An 18,613-nucleotide genomic window follows, 5' to 3' on the forward strand; every position below is an offset into this window, starting at 1 on the left:
TACTCACCACCATGGATCTTACAGAAAGCTCAGTGAAACAAGCAGGCACAGCCAGGTCTTGTGAGGGTTATCATGGGTGCAGGTGTAGTAACGTACCCATAGCAGAGAAACTTCGTGAAACCAAGAAGCGAGGAAAGGCCTCCTGGCGGAAGTGACATCTAAGCTGAGGCCAGAGGATGAGTAGGAGCTGCCAGAGGAGCAGTGAAAGGGGGGGTTAGTCCAGGCAGGGGAGGAGTCAGTGCAATGGCTCAGAGGCACAGAGAGAAGATTGACTTGAGGATGTTAAAAAAAAAAAGAAAAATAAATAAAGTGTGGCGGAAGGCACTTTGGTGAGGGGTGGGTAACAAGACTGGACAAACAACATCAAGAGAGACAAGGCTGGAGCCAGTGGGCCGACTGAAATCCTCCAGGAGAACAAAGACACAGAACATGAACTTGGCCCCTACAAGTATGCAAAAGTGCCCAAGTCCTGTGCCCAACAAATCCGGGTTACCTCGGTTGGGCTTTGGGGCTTAGGACATACATGAAAGACTGCTTGATCCGGATCATCTGGCAAACAGCTAGTGCTTAATAAGGTGAATATTCTCGCAATTTACTTCCTTGTCTGCTGAAACGATCACCAGCGTAATGAGCAATTAAAACTCCCCAGCATCAGCATATCTCAGAGAAACTACAAAGCCCTCTTCCCAGCTCCACTCACTGAGAATTCCAGATAAACCCAGATACCTGGCAGGTGACAGTTGACCAGCCTGTCTGCAAAGAGGGCAAATGGAGAGTGGCGAGCTACATCACTGGAAGCCTGTTTATCCTGGGTTAAGGGAATGTTTTCAAGCCTGTAACACCATCATGAGGGTGTTGACAAGTCATTCCTACTTGTCAAGTAACAACATACTCCTTTTTCTTGATTGCTGTATCATTGAGGACAGGCTAGGTTATGTTGCAATGACAAATAACCTTGAACTTTCCCTGGGCTTAAAACCATAAAGGTTTGTTTAACTTTGTTAAAGAGATCAGCAGAGTTTTGTCTTGTTTTGGTTTTTTTTCCCGTAGCTGGAGGTTCTGGAGCCCTCATTACCTGGAGACTTGATGTAGTGAAACAGTGGTCACTTTCTGGAACATTGGAGAGGGGGAGCCAGAAGGACTAACATTTCTGAAGTCTCTCATCAGCAATTCAATGTTTGAATCTAGTTAGCCAGACACATTGCTTCCACTCCCAGCTTCCTGGCCAGAACCAGTCATGTGATCCCCATCAGCCCCAGTGGGGCTGGAAGGGGGCAGCCGTTTGTGTGCAGGGGGTAGCAAGCCAGAAATATGCAGGGAGAGTGACTACTCCAGTCTCCAAACTCCCCTTTCTGTCCAAGTCTGAGATTCAGATGTCTTACTAGTCTGGTATCAATTAATTGGGATTCATGAGGGGAATTTTTTGTGGGTTTAGTGTGTGTGTGTGTGTGTGTTTTCAGATTTTATTGTTTTATTTATTTGACAGAGCACAAGCAGGAGCAGTGGCAGACAGAGGGAGAGAGAGAAGCAGGCTCCCCGCTGAGTACGGAGCCCATTGTGGGACTCAATGGACCCTGGGACCATGACCTGAGACCACTCAATGGACTGAGCCACTCAATGGACTGAGCCACCCAGGTGCCCCAGGCCTCATGAGTTTTGACCTTGCCATGTTCAAAAGCAATTTATAGGAGAACAGTAACATCAACTTGAATAATCTATTATTTTAGGGAAAAAATTATGCAAATTACAAACTATTCTTATCTGCTTAATGGCACCATAACATTTCTTCACCCTACTTGACTGAAAACCAAGAAGACTACATTTTCTTACAGACATGTATATTTTTTAAGATTCTATTTATTTGTTAATGAAAAACACAAAGAGAGGCAGAGACACAGGCAGAGGGAGAAGCAGGCTCCCCATGGGGAGCCCGATGCAGGACTCCATCCCAGGACCCCTGGATCACACCCTGAGCTAAAGGCAGATGCTCAACTGCTGAGCCACCCAGGTGTCCCTCCTTACAGATATCTTATAATTCCATAGTCTTGCTTGGGTATCTGATAACAAAAATGAATAGAAATAGGATGTTTCAAGTCCTTTGGAAAACTCTATTGCAGGGATCCCTGAATGGCTCAGCGGGTTTAGCGCCTGCCTTCAGCCTGGGGTGTGATCCTGGAGTCCCAGGATAGGGTTCCACGTCAGGCTCCCTGCATGGAGCCTGCTTCTCCCTCTGCCTGTGTCTCTGCTTCTCTTCCTCTCTGTGTCTCTCATGAATAAATAAATAAAATCTTAAAAAAATAAAAAAGGAAAGAAAACTCTATTGCATGATCATAGGTTCTATTTACCAAGAGCTCACTGTGGGCAATGGAGAAAACTGAGGCCCAGAGAGGTTAAGCAAGTTGCCCAAAATCACACAAGCAGAAATCTCCATGCTAAAAAAAAAACAAATAAACAAACAAAACAAAACAAAACAAAAAAAGAAGTCTCCATGCTATATTCTGCTCCTGTATTGGGGAAAAAAAAAAAAAACAAGATGTCCATTACAAATAATTCTATTCTGTCCTTTGGGGCAAGAGATCCCTTGAATTTAAGAGAAGGACATCTCTCCCACCAGTTTGGTGAGATTAAGGAGATCTGGCATGGGTCCAACCACTGAAGTTTGCAGTCAGTTAAAGTCAGCCTGGCACTAGATCTTGTCTTAAATCCTAACAGCTGAAACATTCTTTATCCAGGAAAGCACATGACTAAGCAGACGTGAATGGGGCACGAGTGGTCCCCTGAGCTCTTGCACACATAGGAAGAGCAGAGCATGTGTACATATAAGCAGCTCCCAGGCGCCTATTATTCAGCCTCACCCTGGAAATTCCCGGCCACTCATTTCTTTGTTTTTCTGCTTGGCCTCACCCATTTGGGGAATGTACAGAGGACACAGGGGAGGGAGGAGGACTTGCAGCAAAGGACAGAAAGTGAGTAGTCCATGGGTAGCTGTGGCCAGCAGGACCTGCAAGCCTTGGTGGGGATGGAGTAGGCTGGCCTGGTGCCAGGGGCAGGGCAAGGGGGGGGGCTCTAAAACTTTGGCTAGGTGCCAAATTCCTAATTTGGAGGGCAGTGTAGGGCAAAAGTGGGCAGGCAGGAGAAGAATGGGTAGGGTAGGGGCACGCAGCACCTTGAAGATGCAGACTCCCATCCCCAGAGTCTGGATCCAAGTAGCTCTGAAGTGAGGTGTCTGTGCTTTTAAGAATCCATGGCTCAGGGCACCTGGGTGGCTCAGTGGTTGAGCCTTTGCCTCAGAATATGATGGGGGGGAGGACCTGGAATCGAGTCCCACATCGGGCTCCCCACAGGGAGCCTACTTTTCCCTCTGCCTGTGTCTCTGCTTCCCTCTGTGGCTTTTATGAATAAATAAATAAAACCTTTGAAAAAACAAAAAAAGAAACCATTGGCTCATACTTTCAGAAATGGTGGCTAAGATTCAAGTGCTGGAGGAAGACCTCAGTTCACATCCCACCTATCTCTGTCACTGACATGCTGCTGTGTGACCCTGGGCAAATCACTTTGTGCTTTGAGAGCCTTACTTCCCTCACCTGTAAGATGTGGATGTTGTACGCAAAGAATTCAGCGCACTGCCTGGCAGGTGGTGAACATTCAGTAAGCCGTGGCCATTACCTGCCCATGCGGATTGCTGAAGAATTTCTGAGACCCAACAGCCCAATAGGAGATTTCGGAGTCTCCAGCAAACGCTGCCTGAATTTGGGCACCACCTAGGCTCAAGCATAGCTCTGTAAGCAAGGGAACGTGGAGCACTCCAGGACCCTTGGGGAACTGCTCTGGCCTGAGCCCGAATACAGGTTTCTCCCACTCTCCATCCTCTTCTGGAGCGTGAGAAATTCTAAACCTTACCAAAGGGTGTGTTTAAAAATAAAACAAAGCAGATATTCCATGTTGCTGGAAGGATGGGGCTCAAGGAGAGGCTGGAGGAGGCCTGTGACCTCATCTCTGAGCTCCTCCTTAGAGGTGGGAATGGGCAAAAGCAGGAGGAAACGAGTTTGAGGGGACACAGGGAAAGCTGTGGCTCATTGCTAAGGGAAGTACTAGAATTTACGGCTCGCACAGGGGCAGTAAACTCAGATTCCCACAGGAACCTCAAACCACATGTCTATGGGGTTTGGCAGGTAATAAAATGAAGGAGGAAGCCAGCAGGGTATAAGCAAGGTCATGAGCCCATCGTGATCTGTTTTTCCTGGTCCTACTTTTGGTGGAGACTTGGGCTCGGACAAAAATATCCTTGCTCTAAGAAAAACAAGAAAATGGTGATGATAAATGGCACCTGACATGATCACAGGCTCCAAGACCACGAAGGGGTTGAGGGGAGGCTAGAGGACTGTGGGGTTCATCCTGGCCTTGCCCCATCCCAAGAGGCAGCAGCTGCTTGGGTCTCACCCCCTGAAATCCTAGGTGTGACACATCTAGTAGATCCAGACCTTCTGAGCCACCTGGGAAAACATGGAAAAGTGGGTTTCTGAGTGTAATTTCCTTATTTTTAAATGCTCCCTCTGATTTTTAAAAACAACATGTAGATGTCAAATCTAAGATGCCACTGGCAAAAAATAAAATAAAATAAATAAAATTTAAAAACTAAAATAAAATGCCATCGGTGGTGAGACATTCTGATTTAATAAACTACTAGTTTATTAGGTTAATTTAAATTAGTTTAATTTAATAAACTACCAGTAAAGAATACAAGACCTATCATTTAAACTATGACAAGCTATTGATTGTAAGACAAATCCCAATTCCAAAGACATCACAATGTGAAAATAATGTGCATCTTAGAATCCATGAAATACTGTATAATCATAGGCTGGACTTGGCCTGTGGCACCTGGTGCAGTTCCCAACCTGCACAAACGTACATAACAGCCTTACGATGCCACCCCAGGACACTGGGTGTCTGAGGGACTACTAGGAGGTTTGTGTTTGGGTCATATCTATGAATACCAGAGTCCCTTGAGAAATAATCCCTCTTTGATCTCTATCTGGACCAGCAGTGAGTCAAGGCAGGAAAAAGGAAAATGTGGCCCCATTTGCTCCCATGGGTCATCAGATCACTAATGGTGATACCAAGGCCCCCAAGATGGTGGTTTAGTAGGCATGGAGAAGGGCAGGGGTGACTTTATACGGGATTCTGCTTCCTGCCAGGGATGGGAGCCACTAGGAGAAATCTCACATCTGATTTTATACAGGCTCAGAGAGGTAAAGGCCCTGCCCAATGTCACACAGCTGGGCAGAACAGAGCCAGGCCAGGGGCTCAATCCTCCTCACCCCTGTTCCCAGTGCTGCTTCTGTTGACTGTAAAAGTTCCAGCCGTTCTGCCTTAGGGAGGCTGGACCCAGAGATTCCTGGCCCCTCCCTCGTTCCATTGCCCCTGAGGCTCTGGTTGCTGAGCCTGCCCTAGAAAAAGCTAGTTTATTCCATTCACAAGACTTTTCTATTTTATTAGTAAAATACAAAATGGAACAGACATTGGTGATAGGGTTGGAAAAGCAAAAGGATCAACCAACTCCTTCCGAAGTTCCCCCCAAATTGTCCTTGTCCTGCTGGAGGGAACTAATCAAATCCGTTGGAAGTGTGACTAGCTGCTCCCAGCTACTTTCTCACAAAAGTAGGGGTGGGCCCCATCATGGATGCCCACCCCTTGAAGGCTCTCCCAGCCTGGAGGAGCCCAAAAAAGTGCATTCAGACCTGCTGTCCACCCTCTGAGCCATCAGAGTGCAACCCCCCACCCCCACCCAGGCAGGCCCCAGTATCCCACGTCATGCCCAGCAGAGGGTGCAGGAGGGCCAGGTGGAACAGCATGGAACAGCATGGCTGCACCCTCCCTGTGGACCAGGGCTGTGTCTGCTTCCCCTGGCCATCCCTCTGCCAAGTAGAGTGTCACCCAGGCTGCCCCTGGGAGGCTTCCCAGGTGGAAGGCAACGGTCATCCATGGGGACAATCAGAGGAAGGTTGGGAGCTGCCAGCAGGGACCCTGAGGGGTGAGGCCTGTAGCCCCAGCAGCCAAAAAGGGAACCCCTGATTTTGTGCCCACAACTTCCCTCCCCACAGGACGGAGTCTCTTTCAGAGGTAAACACAAAACCTCAGGTTTCAATGGTGGCTTCTGATCTCATGGAAAATGTCCTGGAAATCCCTGACCCTGCCTGTGGTGGGCAGGAGGTGAGGGAAGATCCTAGAATGGGGACAGCAGTGTTTTGAGGGAGCGAGAGAGGTGGAAGGGGAAGCCAGGCTGCAGGAAATAAACAGGAGATGCTGGGCCCAGGTCCCTGCCAAGGGCATGGGGCTGCTCCCTGCAGCTTCCTACCACCACCCGCCCCCAACCCGGATTCCTTTCCCTGAGCACCTCAGCCTTCCCCAGAGCCTGCAGGCCTCCCCTCCTCCTCAGCCTGCCCTGCGTCAGGCGAGCTGTCTCCACGTCCCTGTGAGCCCGCTGGATGCTGGGAGGGCTGCTCTCAAAGCCAGGCAGGGATAAGGGGCCCCCTCAAGCACCCCAGCCCAGCCCCGCTCAGGGGGCCCGCAGAGCTGACTTTCTCCCAGGGGGCAGGATCTGGGATTTCAGAACACTTCCTGCACCTCTACCCCCACCCTGAATCACAGGACCCCCAATGTGCCAGCCTCCCCGGATGAAGACGGGCTAGGTGTTCTGTGGTGAGAAGACGGGCTAGGGTGTTCTGTGGTGAGAACACCCCACATCCAGGAAAAGAAGTCTCTGGACTGGTTAGTGATGTCCATGGGGGGCAGGTTATTGTCATACATCTGCCATGTGTCTTTCCTTCTACAGATGGAAAACCAGAGGTATGGACGTCTTGCTGGGTTGGTGGTGGACCTGGGACCAGAAGCCCAACCTTCACACCCACAGCCCATGTTCCTTCCACAGGGCTTTAGCTGAGAAGAAGAAAAATAATCAAAGCCACTGGATCACTTCATCTGCCCTCCCCAAAGTGCTTGAGGGCAGAGCCTTCCTGGGAGCAGGCCCAGGGAACACCACACTGGGCTCATGCAGGAAAAGACAGGTCCCAGGCCTGGTGTGGGCGGTGTACAGGGGGCAGGGTGGGGGGTAGAGATAGCACCGCAGGTGGCCGGGGTGACTGGCGACCGCAGTGGGACCAAGAGACACGATGACTGAGGGAGGGGGGCAAAAGGGGCCTGGCCTGAGGCTCACTGGTGAGACGGGGTGACCGTGGTACCACATGGGGACGTGAAACCAGACGGGCTGGGTATTTTTCAATAAATAATTGTTCATCGGGTCTGGGACTGTGTCAAAGGGAACCTCTAACCAGCCAGCAGCAGAAGGTTCCTGACTTGGGGACGTTGGAGTGAACTGCAGAGGCCACTACTTCTGTCCCCGAGGGGTCAACAGTGGTCAGGAGTGGCCTCCTGGGCTATGCCCGGGAGCTGGGAGCAGTTGCATGTGGAAGATCCTGCCTCCTTGCTCTGATCATCCCGGCTCAGGTCAGGCCCTTGGGTGAGGGTGGGTATGAGGACGGGGGACCCCAGGCAGCTGTCTGAGTTGAAGAACTGGATGCAGGCAGGTGGGCAGCTCACACGGGCACCAGGACATACGAGTTACTGCCACAGCTCCGGGGGACGTAGCGAAGCCCCTCCACCATGTCCCCTGCCATCTTGCGGGAACAGCCCTGGAGGCTTTGATAGGCAAACATGGCCACACCCAGGCAGAAGAGGAGGCCAAGGAAGGCCAACAGCCCTACTGCCTGCCTCCGGGTAGCTGCCTGGGAGTCGGGGACAGGAGTGATGAGGATACCCAGCCTCTGGGGGTCCACGGTAGCGTGGATGGGCTCCTCAGCCTTGGAGACCCAGCTGCCTGAGGCCACTGGCTCCCTGCTGGGGACACCTGGAGAGGAGACAAGGACTGTGGAGAGATGGGGTGTGTGATCAGGCCCCCTGAAAGCATCCATGTGAGCTGAAAGGGGACTCATCTCCTTGGGCCCTAGAGAATTCTCTGGCGTGGGATTGTCTCCCTTGATCCACACAGGTCGGCCTTCGGGGTCAACCCTGTTCTCTGAGGCTGTGTGTGAAATGGTGGGGGTGTGGGTAGGGGGGGCATGGGTAGGGGGAGCGTGGGTAGGGAGGGTCTGGGTGGAGGGGGCCTGGGTGGGGGGGGCCTGGGTGGAGGAGGCCTGGGTGGAGGGGGTCTGGGTGGAGGGGGCCTGGGTGGAGGAGGCCTGGGTGGAGGAGGCCTGGGTGGGGAGGGCCTCAGATGCCTTTCCCTCAGTCCAGAGGCCCGACCCAGGTTTGTAGGCAGCAGAACTCTGCTGGGACGTTGTGGCAGTGAGGGTAGCAGCGTTGAAAAACTCAGTTTTCTGGGACCCAGCTGGCGGTCCTCCATCCGGAGCCTTTGAAGTGGAGGGGAACCTGGTCCCCCTGGAATCAGCCACTCCCGTTGACAGCTCTGGGGAAGTTCCCGAGGCCCTCTGTGCCTCCTGGCCACTGTTCTCCTGGGTGGATTTGGGCTCTGTGACCGCAGACCAGTCCATTCCCCTGGTGGCTGGGGTGGTCCTGGGCTCACCCACACCAATTTGCTTCTCGAATGTGCCGCCATTTCGAATTGTAACAGCAATCTGGTGTTCTAGATGTGCTATGGCTTTCTGAACCCATCTCTCCTTTGGATCAGCACAGAAGATTCTGTTCTGTTTCGTCTTCAATCTACAAGGAAGGAAAACAGGGACCCAGTGATGCCTAGATGCCATGTGGAGTAGGAGCACCGTATAAAAGCTCTGCAGGTGAACAGACCCAGCTGGAATCCTGCTCCCACCACTTATTACCTATTAGCCTTGAGCTGTGAGCTGTGAGCTGCGAGCTGATTAGCTCAGGCAGCTTGACTTCTAGAACTTCCGTGTCCTTGCCTGAGAAACAGAGCTAGCATACCTACCCTCTGTAGGGTGACCAGCCTCCCCAGAAGAGCTGGGACTGAGGGGGTCCTTAAGACACAGGGCTGTTGGTGAAAGTCCCAGAAAACTGGGACAAGCTGGGACAAGCTGGTCACCCCACTTCTGTGTTTTTATTTAAAAAAAAAAAAAAAAAAAGGAAAGAAAAAGAAAATTATGTAAAGCACCTGGCTCTTTAGGATACTCAGAGTAATAGCTGAAAATCATAACAATAATGTCTTCACCATTAAGGCAGGGGGCTCTGGGCTGTGTCTCCTGATTATGGGGGGCTGTCAACAGATGTTCCCTACTGCCAGGTGTGTGACTGGTGAGCTCAGGGGCGGGGCCTCATTTCTCTGGAAAGAGCTGACTCAAATGTCTTCTTCCACCACGCCCTTAGTTACAGGCTGCCCCCGGACCTCTACCTCTTAGTGTATATCCTTAGGCTGAGAGCACACTTAGTGAGCTACAGACACATATAATATATGGGGGATCCCATTAGGACTCCTAGTGCCATCCAAATCTTGACCTTCCTCTGACGCTTGTGTGTATGTGCCTGACTGCCAAGAGCACAGCTCAGAGCTGACTGGGGCTTGTGCTCCACACTACTGGGCTAGGCATTTTGCCATTTAAAACTCCCACCCATTCTGAGAGGTGGCTACCATGACCATCCCCATTTTACAGATGAGAAAACCGAGGCTCAGAGCGGTAATGTGAATGTGCATGGCTCTGGCATGCTGGGAAGCCAGAGAAGTGCAGGAAGCAAGCATGACCCTTCAGGTCCCCACAGGCGAGGTGGGACCCAGGGTAGGACCCAGGGCCACACTCCCCTCCCTGGGGTTTCCCACTTCCTCTTTACCTAGAAAACAGAAGCAAAGGGGGTGTCTGGGAGAAGCAAGCCTCAACAGAGGAGAGGAAAGGTCAGGCAGTAGCACCCTTGCCCCTCTTAGCAACTGCATAGTCGGTGGAATGAAGCATCCGACTTCTTTTAGCTGACCCTTCCACTTGGAGAGCCTGCCAGCTGTGTCCTGATGCCAGGCCCAAGGGCCAGTCTACAAAAAGGCCTCAAGACTGGGCGACTAGGCGGTACCCAGGAGGGGCCCCAGCAGAGCAAGCAGCCAAAGTGGCCAAGGGGGTGGGGAGTGGCTCTGGTTGACCCAAAGTCTCACAGGGATGCTGTTACTTGGGCTGTCAAGTGTGATAATCTCTGCTTTCCTATTGCAGCAGCTTCCAGGCACCCTGCCAAGCTGCTTACTTGCATCATTCCCCTTCATCCTCCCAACTACTCATTTTGCAGATAAGGAAACGAATGCCCAGGGGGTAGGGCCACCCCACCTGTGAATGTTGAAGCCAGGATTTGCACCCCATCAGTAAGAGTCTGGAGCCTGTGCTCTGAGACCACAACGCTTGACCTCCCCCAATATACACCGCCTGCGGTGGCAGCTCCAGGCCCCGGGGCCTTTCGGGAAGCTGCTCCCAACCTTTACCCTGGGGTGCAGATAAGGAGGTGAGCGAAGGGCCGGGAGGCCAGGAGCAGGAGGAGCAATTTGCTGAGGCCCTTGGCAGGAGCCCAGATGAAGAGAAAGGATGTGGACAGGGATGAGTAGAAGCCAGAAGGCCAGTACGTACATGATGGCAGGCTTCCCGCAGGACTCTTGATTTCGTTGGTAGTGGACCAGTAAGGCCACCGGGATCTCCGAGGTCATCTTGTTGCAGGTGACGTTGCATTTCTTCACACCGAGGTGCTGTCCTGAGCCCACAGAGGTCCCCAATCAGCAGGACTGTCCAGGGGCATCTGGCTTCCCAGTCCCAAGCCAACTCGTGCCGGCCACACCATCCAAGCCGCAGCTGCTACCCTGCACACCCTCGCCTTCAGGGCCCCCTTGACTTCAGCCACCCATCCCACCCACCAGGCCACTCAATGCCTCAGTTTCCCCACCTGTACAATAGGGACAATGATAATATCTACTTCATAGGGATGTTATAAAAATTAATGAAAAAATGAATTCTCACTAATGAAGCTCCTATAGCCTGCTAAACATTGAGGGTTTAATTTTTTTTTTTATAAGGATTGTTTTTCTTTTATTTATTTATTTATTTATGATAGTCACACAGAGAGAGAGAGAGAGAGGCAGAGACACAGGCAGAGGGAGAAGCAGGCTCCATGCACCGGGAGCCCGATGTGGGATTCGATCCCGAGTCTCCAGGATCGCGCCCTGGGCCAAAGGCAGGCGCTAAACCGCTGCGCCACCCAGGGATCCCTGAGGGTTTAATTTTTAAAATTAAGTTGGTGGTGGTCATTGTACACAAGGGAAGACAAGTCTGAGAGTGACAGGGAGCTGCCTGAGGTCACACAGCCAGCAAGTGAGGGAACAGGTTCTCGTGGGCCTCTGGCTCTGTGCACCCCCAACCCTCCCTCTACCCCAGTAAGTCACCTGCTCAACTCTCTCCCCCCAACCCTCCACCCATCACCTACACACCCTATTCCTTCCTTTCAGGCTGATCCGTATTCGTGGATTTCCACGACCTCTGAAGCACACCCAGATTCCTGCCCGCCACATGTCACATGCCCACCCTATGACACATATATATGCACACACACATATACCAACAAACAGAATGGCACACACATGCCCCACACACAAAACCACAGAAAAGTGTTGATATGATCAGGCCCAGGTAACAGATAAAAAGTGTTAAATGTGTAAGTATAGCCACCTTGCCACCTAAGGAGGCTGGGGGGTAGAGTCCACTGAGTAGGGGATCCTTTGTTCTGCCATGAAGAGCCTGATGAGTTTGGCAGCAATTGCTGAGGGGAACCAGGGGGCCAGAGTCCCCTGGGCAAGTTAGGGGAGCAGGAGTTAAGGAAGAACAGTAGAGATGGGGGCTGTGCAGGTGGGGGGTGGGCAGAGTGGGATGGCTAGGGGCCTGCCAATGGCATGGAGCCAGGGAGAAACCCCAGGACAGGATGGGGTGACCCAACAGACAGTTGAGAACTCAAATATGTTTTAAAGATTTATTGTTTTAGAGAGAGAGAGAGAGAGAGAGAGAGAGACAGAGCATGCACATGCACAAGCAGGGGGAGCGGTCAAAGGAGAGGGAGAGAGAATCTCAAGCTGACTCCCTGCTGAGTGTGGAGCCTGATGCAGGGCTTGATGGAGGGCTTGATGTCATGATCCTGAGATCATGACCTGAGCTGAAATCAAGAATCAGACACTTAACTACCCAGGCGCCCGAGAACCCAAATAATTTATATAAATATTTGAAGTTGTTTGTATTGCTTTTTCTCCTTCCTCCTTCCTCTAAAATCTCTGGCAAAAGTTATTCTAGCCTGGTTATCAGCTCAAGAGGGGTTATTAAAAAAAAACAACAAAGAAGAGCTTGAGTTTTAGATCTGGGTCAAGGTCAGATGCAGCAAAAGCAAGACCGCAGAGGATTTTGCAAAATTCTAGAGGTCAGGACTTTCAGGGCAGCGGAGTCCAGAGAGGTAAATGATCTTCTCTAGCCGGGCAGGGCCCAGGAGGCCCCTGCTGATCCTTATTGCCATGCACAAGTAGTTACATGGATGCAGATGTGCAAACATGCTCTGCCTTCCCAAATACAGGTGCAAACACACACACACACACATGCACACACACACACTCCTTCTAGAATATTCTGCTCCTCGCTCATCCCCTCCCCTTAGCCTCAGCCCACCCTGACTGTGGAAGGGTGGTTCAGGGTTTGCAGGGCTGCACTGGCCTGGGCCGTCAAGGGGTAGCATTAGCAACTCCTGGGGTGGGCAGGAAGCACTCCAGTGGCTGGTTCCTGAGTCACAGGCTGCCTTTTCTCTCTGAGAAACCAGGATGTGAAAGTTACCTTGCTGCCTGAACACCTGGCTTCTCCAACACCCCCTCCCCCACCCACCCCAGGGGACTTTGGAATGACTCCGCTGCATACTCCCCAGGCCCTGCTGAATAGAGCCAGGAAGCAGCTCCATGCATTGGCCTGGCAGGTGTCTTCCTGAGGAAGCTCCCCAAAACAGTGCCCTTAGGTCACTTGGAGCCAGGGGGAGGCTGCCATTGGGCAGGAGGGTGATGCTAGGTATTTGTCAGTCTACTCTCTTGACCCTATATCCTAGGATAGAGAAGACCACTGCTTACTTCCAGGGCTTTACAGAGTCTCAAAGTCAGCCTTTTCCCCGTTGTCCCCACTCTCTACCACAGGGTCTGCATGCCCTTGGCCAGGCTCTGTTCTTGGTTTCACATGGGAATGGCTGTGTAACCAACTTGAGGGGGGACTTCTTGTCAGAAGTTTTCCCTTCTGTAATTGGAGATAGTGCCTCCAGCCAGCCAGCCATTTACTGCCACATGAGTTTCAGAAGGCAGGGACCTTGTCAGTTTTAGTGTCACAGTGCTTCCCAGCACAAAGTGGATACTCAACCAATTATTCATTAAATGTCTCATTCTACTTATTCCTTCACCTATCTCTCTATCTGCCCATCCATCCATCCATCCATCTATCTATCCATTTCCTCATTCAGCCAACATCTGTTTGAATTACTTTTGAGTATCTATAAAGATCCAGGTACTCTTATCCTTAACCCTGAGCTTTTTCTCCCATTGGTACTGGTGCTGAGCTTAGAGAGTACATCCCAATAAACCCCATCAGCTTGCAGCGTTTACTCAGTCAAACAAAAAACACTGACATTCCCTCTTCCCTGTGCTGGGTGCTGTAAGGCATAGTGAGATGGAGGCCTGTCTCTGCCCTCACAAGGTCTCAGCCTGAAGGGCACCCAAGACAGGCCCACAAAGTGCCAGAGCTTAGCTTAAGTGAGCACCTACTATGTACTGGACTATGTGCTTAGCACACGCACACCTGTTCTCATTAATTCCCAAGATCTCTGCAAAGGGAGTATTATTACCCCCATTTTATTGATGCAGAAGCTGAAAATCAGAGAGGTTAAATGACTTGCTCAAAGCCACACAGCTGCTTAGTGGCAGATCTTATTTTCCTCCCCAGCCTCTAGACATCTTGTTGTTCTAAATAGACTTAAACACCAGGCAGAAACACCATGTTCCAGAATATACCCCCAAACGTGCCGAGATTTGCACAAGGGAGAGACCACCTCCCACTGCAAGTAATCAAGCGAGGCTTCTTGGAGGAGGTATGGACCTCAAGGACTGCTAAGAAGCTTACAGACAGGAAAAGACAAGAATGTTCTGGGTCTCTCTCTTGGCAAGGTGATAGAGATCTTGAGCTATTGTTCAGGTATGTGTCCTGGACAAGTCACTTAGGCTCTCTAAGCCTCAGTTCCCTTACCTGTAAAATGGACATGATAATATCTATTTCACAGGGTGGTTGTGAGAATAAAGATGTTTAAACATCTGGACCCTTACAGTAGGGTTTACTTGACAGTAACACCATTGATGTTTTGGACCAGGTAACTCTTTGTCGTGGAACTGTCTTGTGCCTGTAGGACATTTGCCATAACACCCGGCCTCTACCCACTAAATTTCTGAGCATCCCCCAACCCAAAATGTTGGGACATCTGTAATAACAAAAATGACTCCAGAAATTGCCAAATGCCCCCTGGGAGGTCAAATCACCCATTGAGAACCACTGCGTTAGAGATACCCACACCTTCCTCAATGTCCCCTTCTCCAAAAGCCTTCTCTGACCCCTACTTAAAATTTCAACACCTCCCCCTGCAACCCCTAGTCTCCATATACTTTTTAAAAATCTCAGCCTATTTTTGTAACAGACTAAACCATTTACTAATCTATTCTTTGTATCATCTTGTCTTCCCCAGTTGGTGTTCGGCACTCCGAGGTCTGGAATCTTTGGCAGCTTTATTCATTGATGTGGCCTCAGCACCTACAACAGTGCCTGGCACATTGTTGATGTCCAATAAATATTTGTTCAGTGAATAAGCAAAATGCACAAAGAAGCACTTTGTGACATTAAAATTGTAACCAATGAAGAAATAGAGGAATTTTTATTTAAATTCCACAGGGGCCTGGATCTGATGCTCTGAATTTATCCTCCCCTGCCTTCCCCATCCGCCCCCACAGCTAATCAGGAGGCAGACTACAGCAGCTTAAAACAGATTTTTTTTTTTCCCTCTTTCTTGCTGGGGCTTGAGTAGGAGTGAATGCGTCAGTGCTCGGGGAGAAAATTCTCTGCTCTGACTTGTATCTGCAGGTTTGTTATATAAAGCAGAGGAGCCTCACGCCTGACACAGCCCCGCAAGCCCACATTTGGGGACTGACCTAGCTGTCCTGCGCCAGCTCGAACAGCAGCCACCGCACCGGAACCCCAGAACCCCTTGGGGGCCTCTCTGACTTCAGGACTCCCTCTAGTCCTGCAGGGGCTCCCGGGAGGTCTCTCAGAGCCACAGACCACAGTGTGGGTGAGGACCTCCAAGGTGGGCCTGGCCAAATGCCAGAAGGAAGGGGTAAAACTGAAGCTCACAGAGGTTGAAATAGTGTGAGTGTCTTCCAGCAAAGTAGGTGACAAAGATTAGGGCAGAAACCTGATTAAAGCCTCAGGTCCTCCCCCCCCCCATCCCCCTTGCACCCACTGCCAGGCTATAAGTAATCTTCCTCCTCCCACTGCCAAAACGCTCTCATAGGCTTTGAAGCCCCTTCTCATCAGAGGCAATAGCTATATTTAAAGGTACAGTAGCTGAGCCCAAAGAAGGCAAGACCCCATTCTGGGTCATGGCTATGGCAAAGCCACCTCCATCTGTGTTTTCTAGTGCTCACTACCTCTAAACACCCCCGGCCTCAGGGTTTAAGGCCAGAAAGCAAGGGACCAGCAGCCCCTGGCTTTTGCTACACCCCCACACCTGCTCCCTGGCCTGCTGGTTGGTTTCCCCCACATAGAGGGATTTGAAAGGCAAGGCAGTGTGCTCCATTGGAGTGTCCTGGAAGCTTGAGATCTTTTTCATTCTCCCAGGCTTGCTGTGTGCCCCAAGGCAGGCTCCTAGCCTCTCGGAGCCTCAACCTGCCAGATAATGTGGCTCAAAGAGTTCTCAGAGGCCATGTGGCCCACAGAGGTGGTAAGCATGCAGCCATGCTCCCTCCTGCCCTACTTGCTGGCTAGGCATTCTCAGGCCAGTTTCTAAACCTCCCTGGGCCTCCATCGTGATCACGTCGCTGGTATGACTACATCCTGCCCTACCAGGTCCCGGGCTCCAGGGAGCAGGTACCTGGACGTGAAAGCAGTTTCTGAACTGTGCTTGGAGGAGGAGGACGGTAGCATGGTCGAGACACAGGCAGAGGGATGGGCGCTACAGACCAGAGCAGCAGCAACAAACCCAATCTGTGATCTGCAATGACCTTGGTCTCTACAGGTCCTGGGCCCCCTACTCAAAATCGGGGCTAGGAGAAAATCCTGTGACTTGAGACTCAGGAGTCTGGAGCTTCGGGTTACACATGAACCCCAGGGAGGGAGACCCAGCCCACTGTCAGCCAGGGCTTCCCACCCCAGTGCCCAGGGAGAACCTCCTCAAGCTCCCTATCCCCCCCCCCCCCCATACCCCCTTTGTGCCTGGCTCCCTCGTGCCACCCGCACCACATCTCTGCACTGCCAAGCAGTAGCCACCTCGCTCACTGGGCCAGGCGGCCAGGCTCCGGAGCCGGGCAATCTTCTAGCGGCAGGGGCAGCCCCGAATCTGGAGTCAGGGAGGAGCCCGCCCCCCCACCTTTGGAAGGGGCTGCTGTGGACCTTACCCAGTGGGGGCGGCCCCCCCATATCAGGCCTGAAGGGCAGAAGGGGGGCGGGGGCTCCCCTACCCAGCTGCTGCAGCAGGCCACCCCACTCACCGGCCAGCAGCGCGGTCAGATGGCAGAGGGCAGCCAAGCGGAGCAGCCACGAGAGAGGTGGAGGAGCCATGGCTGGGGGCGCCGGGCTCGCGCGGTCCCCTCGCTGTCCCCTCGCCGCCGGAGCTCCGTCGCTTTTATGATGGCTTTTTATAATGGGGCTTGCTGCCTCTGCCTCCGCCTCCAGCCCCGCAGCAGGCAGGCGGTGGGAGGGGAGAGGAAGGGAGCCCGTGTGCAGGCTGGATTCCTCGGGATGTTGCCAAGGAACCGGCGGCGGCGGGCCGGGCGGGGGCGGGGCGGCTGGGCCCAGCCCCAGGCCTTCACCCCCCTTCTCTCCGGCCTGTGCCCCCGCTACCTACCCCCGAGCTGGCACCTGGCCCAGCCCTAAGTGGGCAGCACAGGGTAGAGAGTGTGGCTGCCAGCAAGCCAGGAGGGACTCGGGGCCCTAGGGCCTGGGAGAGGTATCTCTCCCACATCATGAAGGACCCCCAGCCTTTCCCCCTTGAAGCCCCAGGTCCTGGGGGGCCTCATTCACCAGTGTATCCCCGAGCTCAGCATGGAGCCTGCCAAACAGTGAGGGCTCAAGTCCAGTCAATGTTTGCTGAAAGAATGATCCAGCCCAATTTTATAGCGACAGATAGGGAAACTGAGGCCCAGAGAGGGGGTGGGGTCATCTCAGGTCATTCAGAGCACTAGGTTTAGGGGACAGACTAGATGCACCCAGGGGCGGGTAACAGTTTAGGATGCAGAAAAGAGCCCGGGCGCCCCTGCCTCCAGCTCCTCTACCTCTCCTTTCCTCCTGCACACCACTGCCATGGCTCTGGCCCCTGCAAGGAATGGCTGCTGGCCTCTTCCGGGTAACTTGGCCTCTTCCGGGTAACTTGGTGCCTCTCCACTTGTCCTTGACTCCACAGGGGCCCTGGGGAAGTCCTGCCTCTCTTGGGGGCCCCAGTCCTCCCTCTGCACAGGAGAGAAGTGGGCTCACCCACTGGGGAGGGAGCTTCACAGCTCTGACTTCTGAGCTTTTCTCCATTACCGGTGGGCCAGGAGGACCAGGCAGGACCAGCCAGCGCCCACCAGACAGGTGGAAATGCTTGCAGGTGTCACTACAGCACAGTCTGCTTTAATGGCAGCCTTCCGTGAAGACAGTGGCCACAATCCCTGAGACTCCAAGAGTCTAGCAGTCGCCTAGCCCAGCCTGGTGCCAGGAGTTAACCATGAACCCACCACTCCCATCTAGGTGTCTCTGGCTACCAGCCAGCCGGAAACCAATGTGTCTGTGAGCCATTGCCCTGGGCTATGGAGCCAATTGGTTTAGTCTGGGCTGGGCAGAAAGGTCTCAGCTCCTAAGGCCAGAGGTCCACTCTCTCACCCAGCACAGTAAGACTGCTGGGGTGTGCAGGTGAGAGGCTGGACACTCCTTCTCAATGGAGAGGAGCACTGGTGGCATGGGCCAATTGCCCTCAGTCTCCGAGAATCTGTCCCAGCCCATGAAGATATAAAGCAAGTGACCTTCACATTTCTATTGTCCAGTTCCTGGTCTTTTTTTTTTTTTTTTAAGAATTTATTTATTTATTCATCAGAGACACAGAGAGAGGCAGAGACACAGGCAGAGGGAGAAGCAGGCTCCATGCAGAAAGCCAGATGCAGGACTCGACCCCAGGACCCTGAGGATCATGACCTGAGCCAAAGGCCGACTCTCACCCACTGAGCCCCCCAGGGATCCCCAGCCCCTCATCTTATAGCTGGGAAAACTGAAGTCCAGGGAGGGACAGGATGTGATAAGAACTGAAGTCCAAGGTTCTTTCTGTTCTGCCCATGGAGGTAGGAGCTGATGAAGAAGAGGGCAAGAGGGAAGGAGAGAAAGAA

General features: G+C 52.4%; 1 protein-coding gene across 1 annotated transcript; it reads right to left on the reverse strand.

Moving 5' to 3' along the window:
* Nucleotides 1–4,668: 4,668 nt before the first annotated feature.
* CX3CL1 (C-X3-C motif chemokine ligand 1) lies at nucleotides 4,669–17,036 on the reverse strand. The gene is made up of 3 exons (XM_026011804.2): nucleotides 16,748–17,036; nucleotides 10,569–10,689; nucleotides 4,669–8,718 (listed from the first exon to the last, which is right to left on the reverse strand). The coding sequence occupies exons 1-3, from the start codon at nucleotides 16,815–16,817 to the stop codon at nucleotides 7,596–7,598; spliced, it is 1,314 nt and encodes a 437-aa protein (XP_025867589.2). The 5' UTR covers nucleotides 16,818–17,036; the 3' UTR covers nucleotides 4,669–7,595.
* Between the last annotated feature and the right edge of the window lie 1,577 nt (nucleotides 17,037–18,613).

Source organism: Vulpes vulpes, chromosome 2 (assembly GCF_048418805.1).
Source record: "Vulpes vulpes isolate BD-2025 chromosome 2, VulVul3, whole genome shotgun sequence".
In the NCBI taxonomy this organism is placed as follows: Eukaryota; Metazoa; Chordata; class Mammalia; order Carnivora; family Canidae; genus Vulpes; species Vulpes vulpes.